Source organism: Delphinus delphis, chromosome 19, assembly GCF_949987515.2.
Source record: "Delphinus delphis chromosome 19, mDelDel1.2, whole genome shotgun sequence".
Classification (NCBI taxonomy): domain Eukaryota; kingdom Metazoa; phylum Chordata; class Mammalia; order Artiodactyla; family Delphinidae; genus Delphinus; species Delphinus delphis.
Window position 1 is genome coordinate 54,024,148 of NC_082701.1, and position 27,797 is coordinate 54,051,944.

The window sequence follows — 27,797 nt, forward strand, 5'->3', positions numbered from 1 at the left end:
AGCCTGGAGGCAAACTAGAACAAGAGTGATGATACCGTCAATTGTATCATTGTCCTCAAGGAGCTCCTTGACTGCAGCCTCATCAAACCATCTGGCCAACCATGTCATGCTCTGTCACACCACAAGCCTTTGTTTGTGCTGTTTCCTCTGCCTGGAATATCCTTCCTTTTCATCTTCTTGGCAAACTCCTACTCATCCCTGAAGCCCCAGTTCAAATGCCCCCTTCTCTGTGAAGCCTTTTGTGTTCCATTTATCTGTACAAAATCAATTGTTTCTTCCAGTCTTCTCCCATAGCTCTTAATAAATACATCAGCTATAGCAATTATCACCTTACATGATAATAATTTGTCAACATGACTTGCTTCTCCATCAGACTGTGAGATGATGGAGGGCGGAGAGTCATCTCTGAATCTCCCTCACCAGGCACACTGCCTAGCACTTTGTTGTGACTAATAATTATAGGATGGAATGATGAATAAGTGAGTAAATGAATCATGTTGCCCCTACATTTACGACCCCATCACATCTTGGGGGGAGTAACCCTTCCTGTGTTGACCTCAGGTCTCACTTCAGACACCAGTCTGGCTCACAGAAGAGCAGTTGGGACGTGAGTGAGTGACAGGCTGGTCACTCTGGCTGAATTCCATGTCTCCCAGGTGGTCCAGCTGGAGGAGCTTCTGGCTGAGCGGCACTCCGTGTTTGTGGTGGGCAGTGCGGGAACTGGAAAGTCGCAGGTGCTGAGGTCCTTGCACAAGACCTACCAGATCATGAAACGCCGCCCCGTCTGGACTGACCTCAACCCCAAAGCAGTCACCAGTGATGAACTCTTTGGCATCATCAATCCGGCCACACGAGAATGGAAGGATGGTGAGAGCGGGATACAACTAAATCAGCCCCTTAGGCAGAAGAGAATGCAGTAGGGTGAATGCAGAGGAGGGGACATTGGGCTGATCTGTATCAGGTTAGAAAAGAAGGTGGAAAGAATCAAAGAAAGGAAACTGATTTTGGCTTGGAGGGGAGCCTCAGCCCTTGGGATAGTCTCTTTCCTTGGGGACTCTTCAGCTGCCTCTTGAGAGAGGGCACCTTAAAGAGGATAAAGCAAGGCAGGCATTCTCAGATACAGTTTCGTGATTCTAGAACGCAAGTCATGGAGTCTCTACGTTGCCTGGCAGAGGGTCTAAGACGAGGGTAGGATAGGGAAGCCTACTGCTCATTCTGAAAGGAGCAGTTCAGTCTAGCATCCCTCAGAGGGTACCTCCCTATCAGCACCGCCCCAGGAGTGATGGGGAAGCTGCTACAGAAAACTCATCTCAGGAGGATCCTAGAACCATGGTCCCTTCCACAGTAAACCCATGCTCACTCGGTGCTGACCTCAGCCTCACCTTCAAAGAATTAAAAATCACTGGTAGATGTTGGAAAGTGTCTCCTGTCACTGGGAGAGAGCAGAAGAGAAAATGGAGAAAACTCTCTATGAGCTGATAGGACCTCTTTCTAAAACAAATGTGGCTTCTGTAATGAGGAAATCTCAGCTCCATCCTAACACCCCAGTGTTAGTAGTCGTCCCAATCAGGGTCAAACTGCCTGGACTCCTCTAATTTAGGACCTTCCATCAGAGGCCTAGAACAGTGGGATTTAATGAGCAGCCTCTCTAATTTTTATTTCACTATTAATGAGGCTTAATATACTTTCCTTCTTATTGGTCTTAGTAATTGGCTCTTTTGTAATTTTATTCCTCCTTATTATTTTCTTATCAGTTTGTAAGAACTTTTTTATATACCAAAGACATTAACCCTGTATCTGTTATATTCACCACTAACGGTTTTTCGCTGTCTGCCATTTGTCTACAGACGCTTCATGGCATGTTTACCATGCACTTTTTAAGAAGGAAATATGTCTATCTAGTCTTTTTAGCACCTGGAATTCCTATTTGGTTTATAACTCTTTCTAACTTTAAGCTATATAGTATCATAAATTTGGTCTAAAAGGTTCTTTTCACATTAACATTTTTTATTCATCGAGAATTTATTTGGGGGCTTAGTATGAGGTAAGGTAGAGAATGAACTTTATTTCCTTCCAGATGGATAATTGATTGTGACAGCACCATTTATTAAGTAAACTGTCCTTTCCCTCTTGATTTAAATTCCAACGTGTCATATATGCAGTTGTCCCTTGGTATCCATGAGGGATTGGTTCCAGGAACTCCTATGGATACCAAAATCCATGGATGCTCAAGGCCTCATCTAAAATGGCATTGTATTTGCATTATCCTAGGCACATCCTCCCATACACTTTAAATCATCTTTAGATTACTAATAACACCTAGCACAATGTAAATGTTGTATAAATAGTTGTAAGTACAGTGTAAATGCTATATAAACAGTTGCTGGTGTGTGGCAAATTCAAGTTTTGTTTTTTGGAACTTTCTAGAATTGTTTTTTTCTGAATATTTTCGATCCATGGCTGGTTGAATCCACAGATGCGAAACTCGCAGATACAGAGGACCAATTGTATTGACATCTGATTCTGGGTTTTCTGTTTTGTTCCACTCACCTGTTTATCTAATCCTATGCTAATGTCATTCTATCTAGGTTATAATCATTTTATATCATTTTCATGTCTGATGAAGTAAATCCCTCCTCAATATTTTTCTGTAATTTCTCGGCTAGTCTTAGGCATTTCTTATTCCATATTAAATTTAAGCTCACATAATATAATTCAAATTTTAAACAGTGTTGGAATTTTAATTAGAGTTTTATTAAATATACACATTAAATATGGAGAAATTGAAAAAGATTTATAATAATCATAAAACTGTATTCACTAAATGAGAACTTTCAAGTAAGTGGAATATAACTTTTTTTTTTTCTTTTTTTGTGGTACGCGGGCCTCTCACTGTTGTGGCCTCTCCTGTTGCGGAGCACAGGCTCCGGACGCGCAGGCTCAGCGGCCATGGCTCATGGGCCCAGCCGCTCTGCGGCATGTGGGATCTTCCTGGACCGGGGCACGAACCCATGTCCCCTGCATCGGCAGGTGGACTCTCAACCACTGCGCCACCAGGGAAGCCCGAATATAACTTTTTAAATATTTTAAGAGAACTTGATAAAAGTAGACATATAGTGGATTATATTAATACACATTTTTCAAAATTAGAAAGATTCAGTAGACAGAAAAATAAGTATAGACATAGAAGAATTAGGAAATGCATCCATCAAACTCAGTGTAACACGCTGATATAGAACTTTGCATCTTGTAAATAGAAAATATTCCTTTCTTGGTAGGCTCATGGAACATTTCCAAAAAATTAAAGTTTAGTTGGGCACAGAAGAAATTGTAATGAATTCAAAAGTATCAATTTTCACACCACATTGTTTGATACTAATACAACAGAATTAGAAACAAATAGCAAGAAAATGACCAAAAATAATTTTACTATTTGCAATCAAGAAACAGTAAGCCCTGGATTAAAGGGAACATTAAATTGCAACTCCTCTTGGAAGCAATATAAAGAAGAATACTTCATACAGAAACCTCTGGGACACATCTAAAGCCAATAAGAAAAAACTCAACTCTAAATAATTACAGAAGGTAGGATAGAAATAAAGGAAATCAGTATCCATCCTAAGAAATTATTCAAAGAGTAATAAACTAAACCTGAAGAAAACTGGGAAGAAACCAATAGAGATAAAAGCTGAAATTAGTGGGAAGGAACAAAAAAATATAGGAAGGATAAATAAATATAAATACTGGTTCTTTGTAAAGACCAATAAGTCCATTGTAAGCATGATTAATGGGAGAAAGAGAGAGTAAAAGTATGTAAGATTAGGAATTAGAAAGAAGATATAACAGTAGATATAGACAAGATTAAAATGGAAGAGACACAATTAGATGATACATATTCGAAAAACTAGAAGAAATAGATGATCCACTATCAAAATATAAGTTTAACAAAATTTACTCAATAAGAACTAACACAGCATTGTAAAGCAACTATGATAAAAACTTATTGAAAAAAAGAATTAAAAAATTCACTCAATAAGAAGTAGAAAAAGCAATGAAAAGGAAAATCTTAAAATAGTAGCTGAATAAAAGAAAGAGAAAGAGATAAAAGAAAGAGAATTCCAAAATCATCAAAGGACACCTCTTAATTCATTTTATGAAGCCCAAATAATCTTGATATCAACCTTTGTGCAGAACCAAAAACAATAGCCCAATTTCACTTATTAATACAGATTTAGAAATTCTCAATAAAATATCAGTAACTAAAATCTATCAGGATCTCAAAAGAATAATAATACATTCTGACCAAGTAGCATCTGTTCCAGGAATGTCAGGACAAGTCAATTACTTTTAAAGTATCAACATAAAGCATTGACAAATTAAAGGATAAAATAATTTGATCAATAAATAGGTGCTAAAAACTCAGTAGCCATTCCTAATTTTAAAAATTCTAAGTAAAATAGGAATAGAAGGCAATCCCTTAAGTACAATTAATGCTCTTTACCTAAAGCCAAAAGGAAAAAAAGAGCATTCTGAATGATGAGAAAATAAAGCCAGTTCTATTAAAACCAGAAATAAGCCAAGGAGACCTATTACCAACATTATTATTCAGATATGCTTGGTGGGATTCTGGAAAATGCAGTAAGACAGGAAAATGCAATACATCTTATAAATTGGAGGAAAGGAGATAATTATTATTTTGGTGATTATACCACTTTATACCTATAAAACTCTAGAGACACTATTGAAAAATCACTAGAATTAATAAGCATATGTATTAAAGGTAACTATAAAATAAAATACACAAAATTTGAAAGCTTTTTTCTATACTAGCAGTCGTCAACTAAAACTGAAAGTCAGGGAAAAAAATTCCATTAACAATAACAATAAGAACTGAAATGTTTAGGGATACATTTAGCCAAAGAGATACATTGAAAATGCTGTAAAAATTTATTAAGGAACATAAAACAATATTTGAATAAAAGAAAAGACATACCATATTATTGATTGGGAAAGCTTAGTATTAAAAAAAATCAATTCTATCCAAATTAAGAGATAAATTTCATGTAACGCCAACTAGAATCACATAGGGCCTTCTCTCAAAGCCTGCGTTTGGCAGGATTTTCCCAGGCCGCAGTTTCAAAGGATGAAAACCTTACCTAAGAAGGTTTTATGTAATTCCATCACGTCACAGTTGCCTGTTGAAATGGTTCACTGGGTCCCTTGTCAGTTAAAAAGTAGTACCATCAGGTTTCCTTCTTGTTTTGCTGTTGCTGCTGTTCTTACAAAAAGCTGGGCCAGAGCACAGAGAGAGTGGAACCTTGGGAGTGGTCAGATTCTTAATAGTGTAAGTTACAAAGCCATTTCTGACCTGCCTATGTACACCTCCTTCTGAGTCTTGTAGCTGATAGGAAAAGGCTGTTTTAAGAGGAAGAAGCTTGATGGTGACCTGGAAATTAAGATATCCATGGTTCCTCTTAGGATTGTTCTCTTCCGTCATGCGGGAGCTTTCCAGCATCACCCATGATGGGCCCAAGTGGATTCTACTTGATGGTGACATAGATCCAATGTGGATCGAGTCTCTGAACACTGTCATGGATGATAACAAGGTACCAAGGGGGAAGGGGACCCCACCTCATCCCTAATCATCAATGAAACCAGTCCCTAGGCACATCTAGAAATCTTGATTCCACACAGGACTGGCCCCAAGCAAGGCATCATTACTGCTGTCTTTATTTTTTCCTGCTTTATTGAGATATAACTGACATATAACATTGTCAATATATAATTGATATATAACACTGTGTAAGTGTAAGGTGTACAACGTGATGATTTGAAATATATATAGCAAAATGATTACCACAAGGTTAGTTAATACCTCCATTACCTCACATAATTATGTGTGTGTGTGTGTGTGTGTGTGTGTGTGTGTGTGGTGAGAACTTCTAAGATCTACTCTTAGCAACTTTCAAGTACACAATACAGTGTTATTAACTCTAGTCACCATGCTGTACATGACGTTATTCATCGTGTAACTGGAAGTTTGTACCCTTTGACCACCTTCACGCATTTCCTCTGCCCACCCCACACCCCCATCCCTGGAAACCACCAACCTACCCTCTGTTTCTATGAGTTTATTTTTTTAAGATTCCACATATAAGGAGATCATATAGCATTTGTCTTTCTCTGTCTGACATTTCACATACCATAACACTCTCCAAGTCCATCCATGTTGTCATGGATGAACCTGGAGAAGGATTTCCTTCTTTTTATGGCTGAATAATACTCCACTGTGTGTGTGTGTGTGTGTGTGTGTGTGTGTGTGTGTATCACATTTTCTTTATCCATTCCACCATCAACAGACACTTAGGTTGTTTCTACATCTTGGCTATTGTAAATAATGCTCCAGTGAACATGGAGTGCAGATAGCAGATAACTCTTCAAGATCCTGATTTCACTCACCGGTATCTTCGGTAGACATCTTAGAACTGATTCATCCCATAGAGCAACTTTCACTTTGTTCAGTGGCACTGCCATCACTCACATGTTTTTAGTATTGTTGTAATTTCCTTCAGAATCTTCTGCATACAGGTTAATTCAATATTTAGAGCTGAAAAGAATCTGAAATCATTTATTCAAATCTTTAAAACTGAGATCAGAAACATTCTGAGCCCGTCATGCATCCTCAATGGTGACCAATCTTTATCCATGGAGAATACGTTTTATTTTTTATAAACAATGAAAACTGAATGCCAATAAAGTGGCTGTTAAGCTGGGAACTGTTTCTAAACTTGTTCATAAAGCACATCTAGGCTAGACGTTTTACAATGGTTTCAACGTTTACAGAATCATTACAATAAGTGTGTGCTCTTCCAAAAGAAACAGGAGTTGTATGAAACCTGAGCCTTTTCCTTTAATTATCCTACTTTTTCATTATGGTCTAGTTCATTCAAATCATTGACATCCACTTAAACTTTTTAGATAGCTTTTTTCCTGATTCAATGCACACAACAGGGATGGAGGTAAAGGGGCCACAGAAGGAAAGTGACAGGATTGTTGCAGAAAATTTAGAAAATACTTATAATCACAAAGAAGAAAATAATCATCCTAATTCCTATCAGGAATAATAGCCTAACTCCCCCTAGCTGGCCATGTGACCTAACTCCTCCCCACCTGCCGTGTCCCTCCTCCTGTGTCCAGGTGCTGACCCTGGCGAGCAACGAGAGGATCCCTCTAAATCCCACAATGAGGCTCCTCTTTGAGATCAGCCACCTGCGCATGGCCACGCCAGCCACTGTCTCCAGAGCAGGTATGGCCCACGAAAGGACAAACCACAACTGCTCAGTTGAAAACGGGTGCCTCTAGGGATACATATGACATTGCTCGCTCTGAAGGTAGCTCCAAACAGGAGCCAGACATTGATCATCCAAAACCCCGGCCTGAATCTCAGCCCTAATCCACACCCACGAAGGTGAGCCAGTGCTCTACAGCCAGGACCATGTGAGCGTCTCAATTCAGAAATGTTACGGTAATGGGAAGGGATTGGCCCCTGAGCTGAACAACAGTCCTCTGCACATAAGTGCCTCAAATTAGGCTACTTTCAGGCCAGTTCTAGCCTCCATGAAGGCTAATGAAGATGATTGAGCATTGCAATTTCTCACCACATCCTGGTGGAAAATAATAACTTTATACATTAACTTTCCTGGGTGGGACACGGTTCCATCCTTTTAGGGGCCACCATGCGATCTGCACCCTTCCTCACCATGACAAGTATTGCTAATCAATCACAGCCTGCTTGCCTCCTGAGCCTAGACTTGGCCTCAGGATCCTTCTCAACACTGCCTTCCATCAGCTATTATCAGTCAGTCGGAGTTGATCCCAATAGCAAACCCATTTGCCCTCTCAGACCTCGACCAGATTTCTGTTCTTTTCAAGCCCAGCCTTCAGTACATTTTCTAAACAGAGAAAATAACTCTCTGAAATGAAGAATATCCTGAGGTCTATGGAAATGTCACTAAAGTGTATCCTCTATGCTCCCAGGGATCCTGTACATCAATCCTGCAGACCTGGGGGGGAACCCTCCTGTGAGCAGCTGGATCGACAAGAGGGAGACCCAGACTGAGAGAGCCAACCTAACCTTTCTGTTTGACAAGTATCTTCCAGCCTGCTTAGACACACTCAGAACCAGGTAGGCCAAGGGGTGAGGAAGGTAACAAGCAATAAAGAGCCTGTTGGCTCTTACCTGATGTCCCGCTGATGTTCTGTCCTGTCCCCAAAGTCAGATGTCCCTAGGCATCCCACCCCGGGTGTGGCAGATGGCAGAGGGGAACACACGTTAGGACGGTGATGGGATGCCTGTTGTCAGTTCAGGCAGGAAGCGAGGTGAGTGAAGAGGAGAGAGATGTAAAGGACCTTTTGGAGGGCTGCAGGGTGTGTCTGGAGGAGGCCGTGGGTGGTGGTAGCATGGACAGCAATCCTGAGACCCTCTGCTTCGCAGGGCATGCAGCTGGCCCTCCTACACGTGACACAGGCCAGATCAACAGGCCTAGAGGTGAAGATGACATCTGTCAGCAACACAAGGGGCCCACTTCCTGTTCCTGGCTGTGGGCTTCCATGGCCTAGATGATACAGGATTGGGTATAATGCATCATTTGACCAGTCCTGGCCCTCTAGACCCTAAGATTTCACTCTTCCTCCAGTGGGTTTGCAAAAGTAAAAGCAACAAGCCCTGACCACTTACCACATAAACAAAATAGTAATTGCTCTTAACCAAAAGGATACTTATTATAGCAAGAATATTATACGTGTCTGCAGAGAAGGGTTCCGGTGTTTGGAACCTGCTTTTGTTTTACATTCTCTTTCTTTGCCATTTGACGCATCATTCAACGAATCAGGTACTCAGCCTCAGCCCAGTTGCACCATCAGAATCTGGTGCTGTAAAGGCAACGTGACTCCCAGGGCAAAATGACCCGAGGCACTCTTTCTTCATGTGCCCCGCCCTCCCCCATCAAAATCCACCGTGTTAAGAACGAATTTTATGTAAGTAAAAACTGATATGTGATATGTTTTCAGATATTAAACATTTATTAGTTTTGATTTTGTAAGTTTTATACTTCAGGGTTAATAATTATTTTTCCAAACTTCAGCGCTTTCATAAAGCCTTTAAAAAGCCTTTAACCCCTTGTGGCTTGTGAGCTCTGTGGCCCTGGGATCTAATGAGATAAAGCAGCCGTGGCAGCAAGAGTCTGGAAGCAGGCGGTCGTGGTTAGTGTCTCAGATAGACAAGGGCTGCAAAGAGTTAAAGTGGCAACAAAGGGGGAGGTTTTAGGAAAATAGCATCCCCTATTCTTTAAGGTTTGCTGAGACACTTGTACAATTTATCCTTAACTAAAAATTAGGCCATTCCCCACTCTGGGCATTTAGATACCAAACTCGTGTGTGTGTGTGTGTGTGTGTGTGTGTGTGTGTGTGTGTGCGTGCGCGCGCGCGCGCGCGCCTGTCTGTCTGTCTGTACACATGTGTGCTCGTGTGCAAGCACAGCCTCTGAAACAAACTTTAAAGACTGTATTAAGTCCATCCAGAGAAACATCCCCCACCACCAGTCTCTGAGCCCCGTGGTTAACAAGGAAAAACCCATAGCTGTGGTTGAGGGTGCCCGCTCTGGGTTTCCTTCATGTAATTCTCAATATCCTTATGACGGCCGACCATCCTGCAGATGTGGGAGCCAAGGTCCCATGGTGCTCACTCAGTGCCTCAGCTGGTAGTGACAAGACACTCACTGCAAAGTCCTACTGCTATTTTATTCATCACCGTATTGTAATGCCAGCTTTCTGTGGCCCCGTCACGACAAAGCAATGCCAACACACAGTAATTTTTATATTGAACAAGCAGGGCTCGTAAGGGGTGATTATAAACAAGTTTATTTTGTCTCCCACTGTTCCTTCAAAAACATTTTATGTTCTCCTTCTGCCCCTGGATGAAATCTAGGTCAACATTGCTGATTTTACTGGTCCTTCTTCAGTAATAAAAATGCATCTCATCACTTCTAGTCACACAATCTCACACACACACACGTGCACATGCACGTGCGAAAAATTTAAAAAGAGGCAGTGAAAATTGAAAAAACGTACAAACTCTCCCACTGCCCACATAGCCCTCCACCTACAGTGAGAAAGGACAGTGTTCTTGACTTCTGTCCTTATTCTACCAGTCGCCCCCTTACCAGCTGTAGCTTCTCACCCCTCAAGGTTGAAGGGGGGGACGCAGGGAAGAGAGTGATGGGCAGGAAAGGCCTTAATGATGGACCTGGTGTGACCTCATTTACCCCAGCTGTGGCAGGTTTGGAACTGACTCTTTGGAAGCCTTTGTGGGTCGCTTGGACCCCTCCCATCCCTGGAGATCCCCAGTACGCCTTCCCTTGAAGCAAGTAAATGCCTTTCCATCAGCTAGTCGAGTACAGCTCCTCACACAAACCCTCCAGGTTGGACCCCTTCACCAGTATCTAAACAAGCCCACACGCTCACGGCCACACCTGCACCCCAGGGTTAGTGCCCCAGCGAGCACCCTCTGACCCTGCACTGCAAGGTTAGCAGGTCTCCCCGGGGATTTCCAAGCCTGGGTCCTAGGGGAGCCCCTTTCTGAGGGTCTCTGTTCAGGATGAGCACCTGCCTTCCCTGTAGGAGGGACACTCGTTGCACACCCAGAGCCCTCCCCAAAGTCCTGTGTGCTCATTTCTAGCCCCTTCAGCATCTACCACTTTGATCCTATAAACCAGGAGTCCCCAACCCCCAGGCCACAGACCGCTACCGGTCCGCAGCCTATTAGGAACCGGGCCACACAGCAGGAGGTGAGTGGCAGATAAGCCAGCGAAGCTTCATCTGCGCTCCCCGTCTCTCCCCATCACCCGCATTACCGCCTGAGCCATCCCCTGCCCCCATCTGGGGAAAAATTGTCTTCCATAAAACCAGTCCCTGGTGCCAAAAAGGTTTGGGACCACGGCTATAAATCCTTGAGAGCACCAGAGGCCAGGTTGTCTGGAATCTCAGTTTGGAATTGGAAGAGTAGTTGGCCTGTACTGTGTCAGCACCTCATCCAAAACTGAGCCTGGGGCAGTTCCATGCTGACATTCTGTTACAAATATGCACTGAAGAAATGAAGGAAAGCCTCCCAAGCACTGAGCGTCTTCGTTACTCACGGACGTAATGCCTAGACTCTTAGACCACTTCACAGCATTGTGGTAAGGACTGCAGCCAGACTCAGAACCAACGCAACACAGAACACTGGAGAGGATGGGACGCCATGCAACTCCGAGGCCCAGTGCTGCCACGTGACTTCTAAGATGGCTGTTGATGGTGTCGTTCATCTTATAACAGTGGAGCCTGTCTCTGTGCGGCCTGTGAGCTCATCCTCCCCAGGAGGTGATGACGAGGGCAGGAGGGGTTGAGTATGTGGGTCCGTGGTGCACTGCATGTGTACGCCTGGTGGGATGAGAGTGCCGTGTGCGTGTGTCTGTGTGTCTGTCTGTGTGTTCCTGCTCCCTTGGGTGTAGGTGCACCTTTGTGTATCTCTGGATACCTGCCTTTCAGCCAAGACCTCTAAACCAAGATGGAAAGTACAAGTTCAGGTCAAGACATAGTCACAGAGCTATATTTATGAAAGAGAGAACTTAGTCATGTAAATCACCTCTGTCCTGGCCCACTCTGCCTCCCCCAGACAAGACTCTAGCCCCAGAGAAAACATTTTCAATGTGTTTGAATTGAGGGCACTCCTCTGAGCTGGAGAAGTGGAGGAACAGCCTCAGAATTGCACCCACCTTGGCCTGTAGGTGATTTTTGCCAATTGAAACAGTGGCACTGTGAGATATTTACTCGTTTTGTTGCAACTTCCTACATTCCTCAAGGACTGGAGCGGGGGTCGTGGCAGGGGGGCGTCCTCAATGTTCAGAGAAGGGAAGGGGGGGAGGGCATCAGAGGAAAGGAAGATGAGAAAAGGGATCATCTCAGGAGGGCTCCTGTCCCTTCCTTCTTTGCAAAGGGAGCAGACCCCCAAACAGCTGATGAAAACAAAAGCTTAAGTAGCACCATGGGCCTCTATAATACCAAAGTTTTTGCTGCTGCAAAACTGCATGAACTTGTCAAATCGTGAGTCCACAGACACCAACAGGATTCCATAGCTGTCCAACAATGCATCTAGGATGGAAAAATCCAGTGTTTTAGAGCATATCTGTGTCTCTCTCTGCAGATTTAAGAAGATAATTCCAATCCCAGAGCAGAGCATGGTTCAGATGCTGTGCCACCTTCTCGAGTGTCTGCTGACCGATGAGGACATCCCTGCAGACTGCCCCAAGGAAACCTACGAGCTTTATTTTGTGTTTGCTGCCATCTGGGCTTTTGGCGGAGCAATGGTCCAAGATCAGGTAAGAGGGTGTGCTGAGGCTAACACCCACGCTAACCAGCAAAGATTTGGAAGACAGAACAGCTAAAGTCAGAATTAACACAGAAGCATCAAACTACTTATTTGTCTCTCCCTTGTTCTGCTAAAGGCGTCAGTCCCCTTAGGAGGGCTTCAGGTAGTGAGACAGGTGAGATTGGGCTGTTTTGAGCTGTTGTTTTTTGAGTTAGTGAATGTATCCCTAATTTCTTGGACAGTTGCTGATTGAGTTTGAAAAACTGGAGGTATAAGTACCTTATTTTGCAAGGTGATGTGTGTTTTGTAGGTGGAGTGATGCTGTGCTGTAGAAACTTGAGTAGGGGGAATCCCTTTAGGCTTCTTAAAAACTTTCCAGAACAGGCAGGTACCACTCTGTACCAACCATCACATCTTCATACCCCTGAAACGCAGAGCTGTCCATAGAAGGTTAGACCAAAGACTAATTGACATCTAGGGATAGGAAACCGAAGTAGTATTCATCTCATGGTGTTGGCTGCTGTAGCTTCATGCTGTTTGGGGGTGTCTTGGCATCCTATTCTCTAAGCCTTGTGTATTCCCAACCTTTTCTTTACTTAGTTTCCTCCAAATAAAAGGTACTTTACCTAGAAACAACATATTGGAGGTTAGGCAGACCAGTCTTTTAGAACTGACTAGCTATCAGGCAGTATCATATAGAGGCTGAGAACATGGACTCTGGACTTGAATTCTAACTCTGCCACTTATTACCTGGGGACCCTGGACAAGTAATTTAACCTCTCTCCACCTTACTCTCCCTGTGTGTGCAAAGGAGATGAGGGTGATGATAGTGGTACCCAGTTCCTAGGATGTTTGTAAGCATTAAATGAAGGGATGCTGTTCTAATTGCCCACGTGTAAAGCTCTTAGAATAGTGTTTATTATTAAGGTTCTCCTACCACAGATATTCAGTTTCATAGCAAATATCTGGTGCCTTTCTCACAACAGGGGATTAAACCAAGCTTCAAGTGTTGGAGAGTTATCATTTACTCTTTTTGGTCTGGGTTGATTATGGGCTTTTCCAAATAAAAAGGTAAAAATTTCAGCCTCCCAGGGCAAACCATGTTCTAAGAATCCAAAACGAAGGTGAGCTGGAAGAATTAACAATTAATTTAGAATTAACAATCAGTTTATTCTGTGTTTTCGCGGGCTCTGATTACAACATTCATCCTACCTCCCATTACCCCCTACATGTTCTTGATGCTCACAATTCAGAAAGCAGCTCTCAGAAGCCCCTGGAGGTGTGCCTTTCTCCAGCTTCCTCTCCGGAGCTAGACGCTGGCGGGGAAGGGGGATGCTCCAAGGGCAGGAGGATGCCTGGACTGGGAGTTTGACAGCTGAGAATTTCATGCAGTCTGTGCTGCGGCCCTTGGAGCTTCTCCATGGACTGCTTCTTTCCCAGCTCCACATTCCCCCTTTGAGGCAAGGAGCCAATGCATCCACCAGGATGGACGAGAGCCTCGATGAATGTGCAGAGATCCGGAGCGCAGAGGTTGTGGCTTTCCCTCAAATGCAGTCCCTGACCTTTCGCCTGCTGAAATGTCAGACAGCAACCACCGCTGGGCTTCTCTCTCACGCTGGCGCTGAGCAGGCAGTGGGGTATCAGGATAAAGACTCTTGGTCAATTTTTCTGTCTCCGTGTAGAAAAATTTAAATCCACTCAATTCTTTTTAAAAGCCCGGGAGAAAGCATCCCTCCAGGCGCCGCGGGCTCTGGAGCACATGGAGCTGTTGGCGGCTGTGCTGGCACGTGAGGAGAGAACACAGGAGAAAGCTTTTAGCAGCAGAGACTGTCCAAGCCCCCCACACAGCCTGCATTCAAACCCAACACAAAATAGTGCTGTAAATCAAAAAGTATGAAGCTGGCCAAAATATTTGCATCAGGAACACCAATGGTGCTTATGTTTAAAAAGCTGTTATTAAAGCAAAGCAGAATATAATACAAAATACAGCCCATACTTGGGTAGAAGTTCTACTAAAAAAGGGAGGGGTGGATCCTGGCTAAATACTTTGCAGCAATCCCAGGGAATTATCTCTCAGAAGTAAATGATCTCTCAAGAGAGCACCAGATTGGGCAACTGAGAACCTGGGTTCAACTCCCAATTCTGCCATTTGCTGCCAGAGGTGTAACCTTTGAGCTTTTGTGTTTTCATACATAAAATAGGAGTAATTTTCAGTAGCCCGGTTGACTTAGAGCATTGTGAAGACCAAATGAGGTGATATTGTGTTCCAAACTCTGCTACGTTGTACCACACTGTGTGCCAGTACAGACTTAGTGCAGGAAAGGGACCAGAGAATTGTCACAACCTTAAGGAGATGGGGTTCAGAAGGGGCCTCTTCATTGAGGTCATTGCTGACGAGTCACTCAAAGAGCCAAACTGAGAAAAGGCCATGGGATGACTCAGCAGAGGTGACCTTGTCTTTCCAGTGTCCAATTACAGTAGACGGTGAGGTCAAGCACCAGATTGCAGGAAGCCAGACAGTGTTGGTGTAGCCCAGCTAATGGCTTGGCTGAGAAACTGACGGGGTAGCTCAAGGTGGAACTGGGAGTGAGGAAAGAAGGTGCACCCAACCTCCTTCTTTCTAGAGATGGTCTTTGTCTTGGATTCTCCATATAAACTTAAAAGATGATTTTCATTAGGAAGTTAAAAGGTCTTCAAGAATTTTATCCAAAGGTAGACAGCTAATATGTTTTCATGAGTAAATATTGTCAGCCAGAAAACAATTGGTGTCAGGTAATACATATATGTTAAGCTTTGTTTTTTCATTTAGTTTTCATTTAGTTTTCATTGGGAATGGTTTTCAATAGCACTCTTAGCTCTGCCGTGGTGTTTTGGGGAGGGAAGCGCTCTTTTCCATAGTGTAATTCCATTTAAGAGATTATCTAAAAGTTAGTCTTTTTAATTCATAGGAAGATTTTAATATCTGAGAGTACTCGAATTAAGGGTATAAACTTCCCACACCTTCTGTTATGACAGATAAAAGCACAGAAAGGACAACCCTTGAAGTCATGTAATGTTGGTCATTTTAATTTTTTGTACCTATTTTAAATTCTGTTAGTATATTTACTTCATTGTAAATATTTTTTAGGGTACCTTTGTATTTTGCTTTGACCTTGGTTCTGTGATTTGGATGTCAACAACTTCCCCCAAAAGCACCAGAATGTTAAATTCTAATGTCGTGATCCCAGTCTGGGTTATTCACCTTTAATCCTGCTTTCAGTTTCTATGTGCACAGCAGTATTTTTAATAAAGAATTACACAGAGGAAAAAAAAAGAATTTTATCCATGAGTCAAAAATGGAGGTTTTTTTCCTAAGGCTTCTGATTGCGAGAACAAATATTGAGAAGATAGTGTCCTCTTAATCTGAATTCAGATCAGAATAAGAACAGCAAACAAATCTGTCATTAGGCCTATTTCCATTCTCTTTTTAAGGCAAAAGAATTCAATTCTATTTACCTAATAGACAGCGAAATGAGTGCCATTTCTTCCAAGTCCGGATTCATTGCCATGCGCCCAGCTCCGTGGTCTGTCCTCCTCCCCAGGAACATTTCCTAAAATGCCCAATCTGGACCTCTTCCCTTTTTAGGATTTTTCCTAGGTCTGTGTGCTCAAAGAGTGGGTTTGCTCCCCTAGAGAGTTGCCAGTAGCAGCGGGTATGTTTGGGATGTTTTTTTGTGTGTTGTGTTTCAGTTTGGACTCACTGGCTTGAGTACACGGGTGCACAGCCCCATCCTTAGGGGCTCATGATCTAACATGTATGCATATATAGTGCTACCTATTCCTTCCGTCAGAAAGACCTGTATACCTTTGTCTCTGCTTCTCCTAGATTTTTAGAATTTTAGCTCTTGAAAGAAATTTAGAAATACCCTTTCCTAGAATCAGATGAGAAAACGGAGGCATGGAAAGATGTGATTTGTCAGTGGTTATGTGCACGACTCCGCAGCTGAGGCTCTTCTCACCGCACCATCCTGTGCGCCCACGTGTCAACAGCCACCATTTTATTCCTTCCATCCCTGACTGCTGTCCTGGACATTGCTCAGAGCCTTGGGAGTCTAGGGGGACCGGGGTGGATCTGTCTCTTCAGGAGATCTTGGCTGCACTTGCCCATCTTGGGGCCATAGGCTCCTACTCTCCTCTGTGTTCTTACACCTCCCTCCCTCACCCTCCACCTGCCAGTGCTCTGAGATGCATAATGCCAGGGCGACCCAGCCACCTGGTCAAGCAGGGGCACATGTACATGCTCAAGGGAATCCCCTGCTTAGCTGGGCCTTGTCAGGGTCGATCCTCGGGGGATAAGCAGGAGCCCTCTTTGCTCCCGGTCCTGACCTTCTGCCCGATGCAGGGCAGCCTCTCCAGGCTTCTTGTGCTCTGCAGAGCCTTGACTCCTGACCTGCTTTGATTTGGCAGCTCGTGGACGACCGGGCAGAGTTCAGCAAATGGTGGCTGACCGAGTTCAAAACAGTCAAGTTTCCCTCCCAAGGAACCATCTTTGACTATTACATAGACCCAGAGACCAAGAAATTCGAGCCTTGGTCCAAGCTCATCCCCCAGTTTGAATTTGACCCTGAGATGCCTTTGCAGGTGAGTGTGGCTGAGTGACCAAGGACGTGCAGTGTCCCCAGGATCTGCAGTGGCTCTAGCGGCAGCCCCTTATGGATGTCTGAAAGGTTTAACCTCACTAGGAATTAGTCATCCCCAGCTACTTGTCTTTTCAGAGGAAATTATAGGTGCAATGAAGTCACAAGATCTCCCAAAGCCTAGGTAACTTAATTACCAGACCCTCACATCCTTGGAGGAGAAGAAGGACGGCCAGGGCAGAAGATTCTAAAAGAGAGGCCACAGGGAGGCAGACAGCGCTGGCAGAGGGGGAAGGGCCTGCTCTCTACCCAGAGCATGAGTTAGTAGGAGGGTCTCACTGGCTATTAGGGGGGCCCTCCTCCCCAGGGTAGTGAGCTCCCCGACCCCAGAGGAATTCCCTCCCCTGAAATGCTCCGGAACAGCATCTGTTTCTCCCACGAGCCCCCGGCACACTCATCCTGTTCCCACTCCAGGCCTGCTTGGTGCACACGAGCGAGACCATCCGAGTGTGCTACTTCCTGGAGCGGCTCCTGGCTCGGCGGCAGCCGGTCATGCTGGTAGGGACCGCGGGCACCGGCAAGTCGGTGCTGGTGGGAGCGAGGCTGGCCAGCCTGGACGCCGAGGAATACCTGGTGAAAAACGTGCCGTTCAACTACTACACCACGTCAGCGATGCTGCAAGGTCAGTGTTACGGAATACATCAATAAATCGTGTAATCGGTCCCGCTGCTCACTGCTCACAAAATCAATTACATACTTGCAAATGGTGTCAACAGAAGAAAAAGGTGCCTTTAATCAGAATGCTGGCAATCTGAGGAGATGGTGGCCTCAGCGTCCTCCAAAAACCATCTCCCAAGAGTCTGCTCAGCCATGAAACTTTTTAGAGAGACAGAGAGAAGTCATCTCAGTTAATCACTGAGATGGGGGTCAGAGTCCTCGCCACGCCCCACCGTGTGCAGGCTTGTCGGTGCCTTGTGATCTTCCTCTAGGTGTTATCTGTTCACACAGTTTGGTCACACAGTTGACTTGCGAGATGACTGAAGGGGAAGCCAGGGAAGAGATCTGGTCATCTGTTAATTACTTATTCTCCATTTCTACTTCTTTGATCTAAGGGAAGAACTGAGGGGTTAGGCAAGGCATTGTATGATTAAAAGATTTGAAAGCTGTTCTTGGGTCACAGGTGAGCAGAGCGTGTGGGCGCCTGGTTTAAAAGTTAGTTGCAATCGATTTGCTCAAGTGACAGGAAAAGGGGCTTCTTGCTGAGAGCGGTTTCCTGCAAGGAGCTGCTTACATAAGGGGCCCAGGGGGCGTGGAGGAGGGGGTGGGGTGTCTGAGTGTCCACTCCTTCTACGGGAGCTGGAGCTGGAGCAGAAGTCAGGCACCTCCCAGGCTTGACTCCCAGCGGCAGCACTGTTCCTTCCCCTCCCACTCCCCTTCTCTCCTCTCCCCTCCCTTCTGTGTCCCACTTTCCAGCACCTTAGCAAGGTCCCCTTTCCCATCCTTTCTCCCTAAGTGCCTCCCTGGCCTGCTAAATTCCCCTGGGGCGGAATTTCAACAAAGTACAGGTCAGCACCTTGATGACAAAGAAAACAGAAAACCCATTGGAAGATTTCCATGGGCTTGTAGACTTCTGGCAGTGGATGTTCCTCTAGAGATCATTTTATTCACCCCTCATACCTCATAGATGGGGAAACCGAGGCTCAGGAAAAAGTATGTAGTTGCCCAAGGTCACCATCAAGTGGCAAGGCTGGTGTGGCACACCCAGTTTGCTGGCCACATGGAGCGTGCATTTCACTGGGAGTTTACACGTTGGGCTCCCGAGGGGACATGGGTCCTCAGGGTGTGGCTTCAGGGTCCAGGGCTCACTACATAAGATGTTTCCCCCTCGCCACCCACTTTCTCCTTGACCTTCACCTACTGTCGGTTCTCCTTTTATGTAGAAACACTCATCACATTAACCCTAGAAACAGCCTCCTTTTGAAGAAGTGCCCAAGCCAACCTCCCAACAAAAGGAAGGGAGTGACAGGGCTGGGGAGGAGCCCTGCTCTCACCCCTCACAGTGTAACAGCCTTGCCCCACTCTCTGTCCCTCCGCCCGGGCTTTCCCATGTGAGACCACGTGCATCCCCACCCCTAGAATGCACAGTCCACTAAAAACGAGGAGCTCGGCCTATGGGCTGTTTGCAGATTGGAAAGTTATAAGCCAAGCCTATACCTGAAAGTGAACCTGGTCTGGTCCTTCTGTGGCCCCTGCTCAGTGTGAACCACAGAGTCAACGTGTGGTGCTGCCAGCACTGTGCTTTCCCCAGTTCCCATGTGAGACAACAGCTCACTCCCCACCTTCTTTCTGCACCACTTTGCCAGCTCTTCCAGGGTTGGGATCCAGCCAGCTCCTCATGCTAGTGGGGGCTGCACTGTCTCTACCTCTCACAGCAGGTTAGCGCCTGAAGCTTGTGGATGGAAGTTAAGGTCATCCCCTCAGCAACAGGGAGACTTCACCTCTTTGTCAAATCAGCCTCTGGGCTTCATCCGCTGCTGGGCTGGTAAAAGTCTCACACCTTCGGTCCCAATCTAGCAATTGACTGTCATTCCCGCCCTGATAACAAGACAAACTGAAGTGATGGAGACTTGTATTAGAACAAGTAGTTTGTCAGTGATGTGAGCATCTTCTGTTTGAGAAAGAACATTCCGATTTTCTTCTGCTTTTCACAATGTGAGCAGTTACAGACACGATACACTTTTAAATTTAATTGTTTTCTTAAGTCTACACAATCAGCGAAACCAATCAAGCCCTGGTCTGTGTGTTTACCAGTTTCTGACGTGTAATGACTCCCACCATGACCAATTTCAGGCGACCCCCACCATGTCCGTGAACATGGAGTTGGGAAGAGAAGCACAGCAGAGTACCATGCATCCTATTTCTGCTCTGCAGATTCAGTAGGTGGACATAACCTCAAGAGCACAGATAATGGTAAAATGTAGTCACATAATTTTCACATGATGAGTTTTGAATATTCATTACCTTAGTTTTTAATATAATTTACTTACTTGTAAGTTTATCTAATTTATGTTTTTAAATAATGGCTGTGTTGAACCACCAGCTTACTAAGTTCCCTGTTTTTTTGTTTTTTTGTTTTTAGATGTTGGGGGTAGGAGTTTTATTAATTAATTTATTTTTTTTCGGTGTTGGGTCTTCGTTTCTGTGCGAGGGCTTTCTCTAGTTGTGGCAAGCGGGGGCCCCTCTTTATCGCAGTGTGCGAGCCTCTCACTATCACAGCCTCTCTTGTTGCGGAGCACAGGCTCCGGACGCGCAGGCTCAGTAGTTGTGGCTCACGGGCCCAGTTGCTCCGCGGCATGTGGGATCCTCCCAGACCAGGGCTCGAACCCGTGTCCCCTGCATTAGTAGGCAGATTCTCAACCACTGTGCCACCAGGGAAGCCCCTTAAGTTCCCTGTTTTAACAGTCAGCTCTCAAGAGGCAACTCCAGCAAACCACTAACTTCATCTTGACTCCATGACACCTCAGCCACCATCAAGCTACACAATGTCATAACCTGGCACTGTCATGTACTGGCACCGTCATGTTCACACCCGGCAGCGGTCATAAGCAGACTTCACATGCCTGGCTGGTTCACATCCTAACACTGTTTTGCTACTGAACATATCTACCTCTACACTTACTTGCAAGCCTTGAGTCCAGTGACTGATCAGATTATCAGGTCTGCCCACTCTTACTACTACTATAACTACACTGATAATAGTAATAATAATAACTGATATTATCAAACATTCGCCAGGGATGTGTCAGGCGCTAACCTGAGATTAGACTTTTACACGTTTTTAAATGATTTAATCTTGTACAACCTTGGAAAGTATTTGTATAACCCCCATGTTATAGATGAGAAAACCAAGGCACAGAGAAGTTAAATAAGCTACTTGAGGCTACACAGCAAGTGTGGTGGACCAGGGTTTGAACCCAGACAGTCCGACTTCAGATCCTGTGCTCTTAACCATTAGGCTATACTACCTCCCTGATAAGAAACACTTTGGAAACTGAAATAAATATTTGATAATATTCCTCTTATTATTAGTGGTACTATTTGAGTCGTCTAGAGAAATTGTTTTCTAGAGTCCTGTTATAATGATTTTATAATGTAAAAAAATGCTTTCACCAGAGAGTGAAAATTCATAACCAAGGAAAAGGAGAGGAGTGTCCTACTCCTGACTCTGAAAAATACTGGATTCCCTTGCTTGGAACCTCCCATCCATTACTTTAGTCACAGGCCAAACAAGTTTTCTTATCTGGCTTCTTAGCTGAAAACATTTTAGAAGCAACAAAATGGCAGGGAAAAGGGTGCTACCAACAATTAGAAAAGTGGGAGCAAAGAGCCTGATATCCAACAGGAAATAGAAAACATAAAAAGGAGATGCAGGAACCCAAAGGGTAGCTGCTCTGGCATCAGAAAGGTGGCAAACTGTCCCACCCACGTCAGGAGCCCATCACTCTTTTGAAGCCCAACATTTTCATTGCTGTTTGTACTTAAGACCCTTGGAATTAAGAGAAGATTCAATGTGATGTGGTGTAGTCTGCTTTAAAGGCCAGATAGTATACCCAGACAGATGTGCAGAAAGTGTGTTTATAATGTGTCTGTAATGTAAAAGATGGGAAATAGCCTAATTATCCATATGATGGAATGCTAAGCATTGTTAAAAAAGAATGAGGAAAGTCTGTATGAATTGAGTTGGAACCATTTCCATGCTCTTTATTGAGTGAGAAAAGCAAGATACAGAACAGTGTATATAGTATGCTCCAAAGTATATCTTGTTTAAAAAGAGATAAAAGTTTGCATACACACACACACACACACACACACACACACACAGTCATACATCTATGCTTGTATGGACTAAGAATATCTCCAGGAGGACACACAAGAAACAGCAGTTGCCCCTGGCAAGGGGAACTGGATGCTAAGAGTGGGATGGAGAATGACTTAAACTTTTTAAAAATTATGAAATATTTCAAGCATGCAGAAAAGTACAGAAAATAGTGTAACAGATGCCCATGTACCCACAACCCAGATTTCACAGATGTTAACATTTTGTCATTTTGCTGTGGATCTTAGCATTTTAAGTACAGCCAACATACCACCCCCATCCTTTCTTCTGTCTTGCCCCTCATTAGCCGGACTAGGACCACTAGAGTTGATGTGCATTACTCCAAATTTACGCTTTTGATACATACATGTACCCATAAAATACACCATGTTGTTTTGTGTATTTAAATTTTAAATATGTATCATACTGTAACTTCTTTGGCAACTTGCTTTCTTCATCACTGTCTGTTTTAATGCATGCAGAACGTTTTCATTGGTTTTTCACTGCTGCATAGAATTCCCTTGTGTGAATAAATCACAGCTCTTTTATCCATATTCCTACTAAAAGGCAGGATAATCTTTTAACCTTTTCCTTTTTTTTTTTTTGCGGTATGCGGGCCTCTCACTGTTGTGGCCTTTCCCGTTGCGGAGCACAGGCTCCGGACGCGCAGGCCCAGCGACCATGGCTCACGGGCCCAGCTGCTCCGCGGCATGTGGGATCTTCCCGGACTGGGGCACGAACCCACGTCCCCTGCATTAGCAGGTGGACTCTCAACCACTGCGCCACCAGGGAAGCCCCAACATTTTCCTTTTTAAAAAACATTTTTTGAGTTATATTTGACATACAATACATGGCACACATTAAAGTATACAATCTGATACATTTTGAAATATTTACCCATCATGAAACCATCACTACAATCGAAATAATGAATACATCCATCACTTCCGTGAGTCCCTCACCTCCCTTAGTAATCCCTCCCTCCCTCCCAACCCCCCCCCCAACCCTGTCCTGTGCCTAAGGCAACCACTGGTCTGTTTCTGTCACAGTAGGTTAGTTTGCATTTTCTAGAATTTTATACAATGTATACAATTTTATATAATTATACAATGGAATCATCATACAATAGGCCCTCTTTTTTGTCTGGGTCCTTTCACTCAGCATGATTTTGAGATTTATCCATGTTGTTGAGGGTGCAATAGTTCATTCTTTTCATTCCTGAATAGCAAGATAAAATATGTAAAACACTCAAAATGATTCCTAGCATACAATAAGTGCTCAGTAAATGGAAGCTGTTATTCTAACAATATTAAAATCCTTCTCAACTTTAAAAATCTATAAATATTATGCAATAATCTCTAAGCCCCAACTGCCAGGAACACAAAAAGGAACACAAGCAAACCCCTTTTGCTTGAAAAAGGCATTTAACATAAACTATGCTAAAACAAAAATAATGTTTTTGGAAAAAATGTTCCAGCTTTCAAATGGGCAGTAACTTCACCCCAGCATGTCAATTCACTGAGGTCTCCAGGGGGATGCTTTGCAGTTCACTCATCCTGCTAGTCCATTGAATGCCATTTTTCTCAAAATCAGATGTTCTTTTATAGAGAAGGCAGCTGCTTGATACTCCCTGCATCTCTCCACTCTTATTGCATCCAGCTCTGGGGTCTCCATTGAGTACTTTTCTAAACTCAGATTCAAAATTCCTTTAAATGCAAATGCGGGTTGTGTTTCAAGGCATTCACATTGCTCACCAGTGCAGATAGCACTTGCTTTATTTGAAGTTTATACTCTGCCAAACCACTGTATTATCAGTAATGCTTTTGACTGCAAGCCGCAGAAAATCTGATGATAGTGACATAAACAGAGATTCTTTTTTCATGCAACAAGAAGTCTTGAGGTAGGCAGTTGCTAATGCTGAATCAATGGTTCAATGATATTGAGGCTATAGTAACTATTAGTCTCTTAGATGGTACCTCAGGGTAGCAGAATGGCTGCTGCTCCGGCCATCACATCTGCATTCCAAATGGAAAAAAAAAAAGATAAAGGGAAGAGTTAGTGCCCATGTCAGGAAATGATAGTTCTCCAGGAACCCCACTGACTTATGTGTGTGTGTTACTGTTCAGAACTGTGTCACGTGGCCGCCCCAGCTGGAAAGTGACTAAGGAGAAGGAAGTAGGAAATGGTGTCCATCACGGATCTGATGATCTTTATTTTTACAAGATGAGAAAATGAGGCTTTAGAGGTGTTAAGGGACTTCCCTCAAAGTCACACAGTGAGTTAATAGCCAGGCTGTCTTATTTCACTGAGCTACAGTGTCCATCCACTTTGATAAGACAGTAAGTCATGCATCTAAATTTCCATAATAGAATGCCAACTTTGCTTCCATTCATCTGATATCTGGAGCACATGGACGTCTCCGCCTTCGACAATAAATAAAATAGGGCCTTCACGTGGTCATTGAAACTCTCAGACTTCACTTGATAATTCACCAGCAGCTGCACAAATCACAGATTAATAACACTGACACCTTGGCTGAGAGAGGCAGAGGCTGCTCTAAATGCCACAGACGCAGTTGCACTGCTTTCTTTCCCTTTGCTGAGTTACCATTTAATGATCCACCCTTTGGTGTTGATTGAAAGTTAGGACAATAAAAGATAATTTTCAGGGTTTTTTTTAATATCTCCATGCCCATTTTGCAGCATGATACCCCTTTTGTAAGTTTCCACGATATATGCCTTTTAGAATTGAGTGCCTGAAAAGTTTTTTCATACAAAAGTAGAGATGGGTTTATACCAGTGATCTGGGGTGACATGGTTACTGTAATTAACACAGATTTAGTTCTGAGCTTTCAAGGAGGCAGTTCTTAAAGAACAATGTGACCATTTTTATTTGGTTACAGTAACTATGTCATCCCTGATTACTGGTACAAATAAGTTTCTTCTATATTGTTTTGGAATCCCTTTTTAGCCTTTATTTTAATTGGTCTATTTTATGTCTGTTGAAATAACTTAAGCCTTTTCTCATTCATTTTGAAAATATAAGGAATTTTTAAAACTAAAATAATTTGCAATGACCCATAGACAGGACAGTTTAGAAAGGGAAAAGGAGAGGTAAAGAACTGGGTCACAGCATCACTGGGCATATATTTGCAGTGTGAAGCGAGTGAGCCAAAACGATGCTCGTCACTGTCCTGAATTCTGCCATCCAACTGCGATTTGAAGTATTAGTTCAACAGATATTTGAGTGCGTAATTACGCTAATTAGATAGGAGCTCAGGGGTCTGAGTCCTTGTGTAAAACAAATCTCCATCACCTGTTCATTAAAAGTTTAAGGTTGGACAGGACCTTAAAAAAGATCTGATCAAACTCGCGACTTCAAAGGAGCATTACGTTATCACAGATAGACAACGCTCGCCACTTGCCTGAATATCTTCCAAAAAGGAGATGACACAAAATTAAATCATCAAAGACCACCTAGTGGGCAAGACACTCTACTTGGAATGGGGGGAGGGGGTTTCAAAGTATAAGGAAATTGGAAACAACATGTTTCATACTGTAGGGAAACCATTCCATAAATTTTGGCACCTCCAAATTATAGAACACAATGCAGCAATTAAAAATCGTGTTTTGGGGGGTTAGGTATTATCATATAAAGAGGTTTAAAATATGAGAAATGAAAAAAACATATACAGGCAGAATATACAGTATAATTCCAATTTTGTAAAGGAAAAAATCTAACAGAGCAAATAGACTAGAATGAAATACACCAAAATATTGAAAGTAATGCTTACTGCTATAGGTGATAGAATTATGGGCAATTTTCATTTTCATCTTTATGATTTTCTATGCTTTTCAATTTTTATATAATATGTATTATTTTATAATCATACAAAGTATGTTATTTTTTGAAAGAATAAATGAAAAGCCCTTACAATATAACCGAAACATCTTAATGTGAAAAATTGGATAATATGAAAGGAAAATTGTTCAAACACAGATACACAAATCATGTCAGTTCAAAGTAAGACACAGTTAATTATTAATGATCTCTGTCAAAGACATGGTCAGGCAATGAGTTAACTAAACCTGGGATTTCTGAAGGGTGGAAGCCAGGTCGTAGTAAAGTTTAAGAAGTACTTTGCTGTGGTGGTTACATAAGATGCCATAGTCAGACCTGGGTTAGAATCCTGACTTTGCCCTCAGTAGCTGTATGACCTTGGATAAAGTCCTTCTACTTCCCTAAAGCTCAGTTTTCTCATTTGTTGAAAGAAGTTTTTAAAGGTGATGACAATGCATGCTAGGGATGCTCTGAGGGGTCAGTGATATGGTGCACATCCAGTCCTCCACACAAAGCCAGGTCCCTAGTGATGCTCTGTGAGTGAATGAATGCACGGCTCTGGTGCTCAGAGACTGGAGGAATCGTGGGACTGCAGTGGTCAAGGAAGCCCTGGAGAAGGGTTGGGACATAGTGGTTCACAAGCCCTCTCTTCCCCAGTGATATGAAAGAAGCACTGAAATGAGTATCAACAGCCCTGGGTTCTAATTCCAGCACAGCATTTAGCCTGCCTTAGCCTCTGTTTCCTTAGTTACAAAGAGGGGATGATAAGTCTTTCTTTGTCTATTCATGGAGTTCGTTATCATAATAAAAGTCATTCATTCATTCATTCTTTAATAAATTTTTGAATACCCTCCTTTGTGCTAAATAGTATTCTAGGTGCTGGGGTTATGACAGTGAGCCGAACAGAGAAAGATTCCTGGCCTTGTGGAGTTTATAATGTGGAGGAAGGGAGATAAATAAACAAGATGGATAAGAAAGACATAGAGGATATTAAGTGGTAATAATAAGTGTTATGGAGAAAAATGAAGCAAGGGCAGGGAATAGGAGGTGGGGTTTTAATTTGGGCCTGAGTGCCAGGAAAGGGCTTGCTGAGAAGATGGCACTTGAGTAAATAAACGCACAATGGGAGTGAGGGAGCAAACTTCTGGCATTTGGGAGAAGAGGACTGCAGACAGGAAGCAGCCAGAGCAAAGGGCCCGAGGCCGTGAGTGACGAGTGAGTCAGAAGCAGGATGGCTGGAGCAGAGGGAGTGAAGAGAGGAGCAGTGGCAGAGAAAAACGAGATGCGTGGTTCCCCAAGTAACCAGACTGGCTTTTGCTCCAAGTGAGATGGGACACCACCCGAGGGTTTTAACCAGGGGACTGGCACAGTCAGATTTACATCTTACAAGAATACCCCTGTCTGCTGTCTTGAGAATATAGCGGAAGGATCTAGGGCAAAAGCAGCAAGACCATTTGGGGGGATGTCACAGTCACCAGGTGAGAGCCTCGGACAAGGATGGTAGCAGTGGAGACAGTGAAATGAGGTAACAAACAGGAACCCACTTTGAAAATGAAGCAGCTCCTCAGTGCACAATGGTGGTGAAACGGTGCAGGAGGGATGGTGTGAATCAAAACACGGGGCAGCTGCTGCTCCTCCACGTGGCCACAGGCTGACCGCCCAGCCGTTCCCGATGGAGAAGTGCAGTAAGACGCACAGGTGAGCTCCAGGGCTGGGTACGGCCTTGTGTGCAACAGTGCAGAACCTGGAAAGTTGGTGGGAGGGTCACATTTCTTGATATGTCTCATTTGTTTAGTGCCTTCAACATCAACATTTTTGCTGAAATGTAAACCCACTTTTGCTCCTCCAGTTCTACCTGGAAGCAAAAGAACTCACTACTATTCCATTCTAGATGGGACTTGGGACAGAGCTCGGCCAGGAAGGGATCCAGCATGTGTGTGCCTTTCCTAGGGAGGCCTCTCTTTCTCTGGAGTACTTGACATCATCCGTTTGAGATAATCCCGTGCATTCCAAGCCCACTTCTTGTTAGCTGATGTGCTTTTCTCCTCAACAATCCTTGAGAA

The 27,797-nt window shown here is 43.7% G+C and overlaps 1 protein-coding gene across 1 annotated transcript in view; it reads left to right on the plus strand.

Moving 5' to 3' along the window:
• Positions 1-27,797, plus strand: part of DNAH9 (dynein axonemal heavy chain 9) — a 298,998-nt gene that overhangs the window by 134,467 nt on the left and 136,734 nt on the right. The window contains exons 32-38 of the mRNA XM_059997406.1: positions 657-867; positions 5,479-5,606; positions 7,198-7,306; positions 8,038-8,185; positions 12,238-12,412; positions 16,849-17,022; positions 17,493-17,700. Coding sequence (XP_059853389.1) covers positions 657-867; positions 5,479-5,606; positions 7,198-7,306; positions 8,038-8,185; positions 12,238-12,412; positions 16,849-17,022; positions 17,493-17,700 — 1,153 coding nt within the window. The remainder of the gene's footprint in view (positions 1-656; positions 868-5,478; positions 5,607-7,197; positions 7,307-8,037; positions 8,186-12,237; positions 12,413-16,848; positions 17,023-17,492; positions 17,701-27,797) is intronic.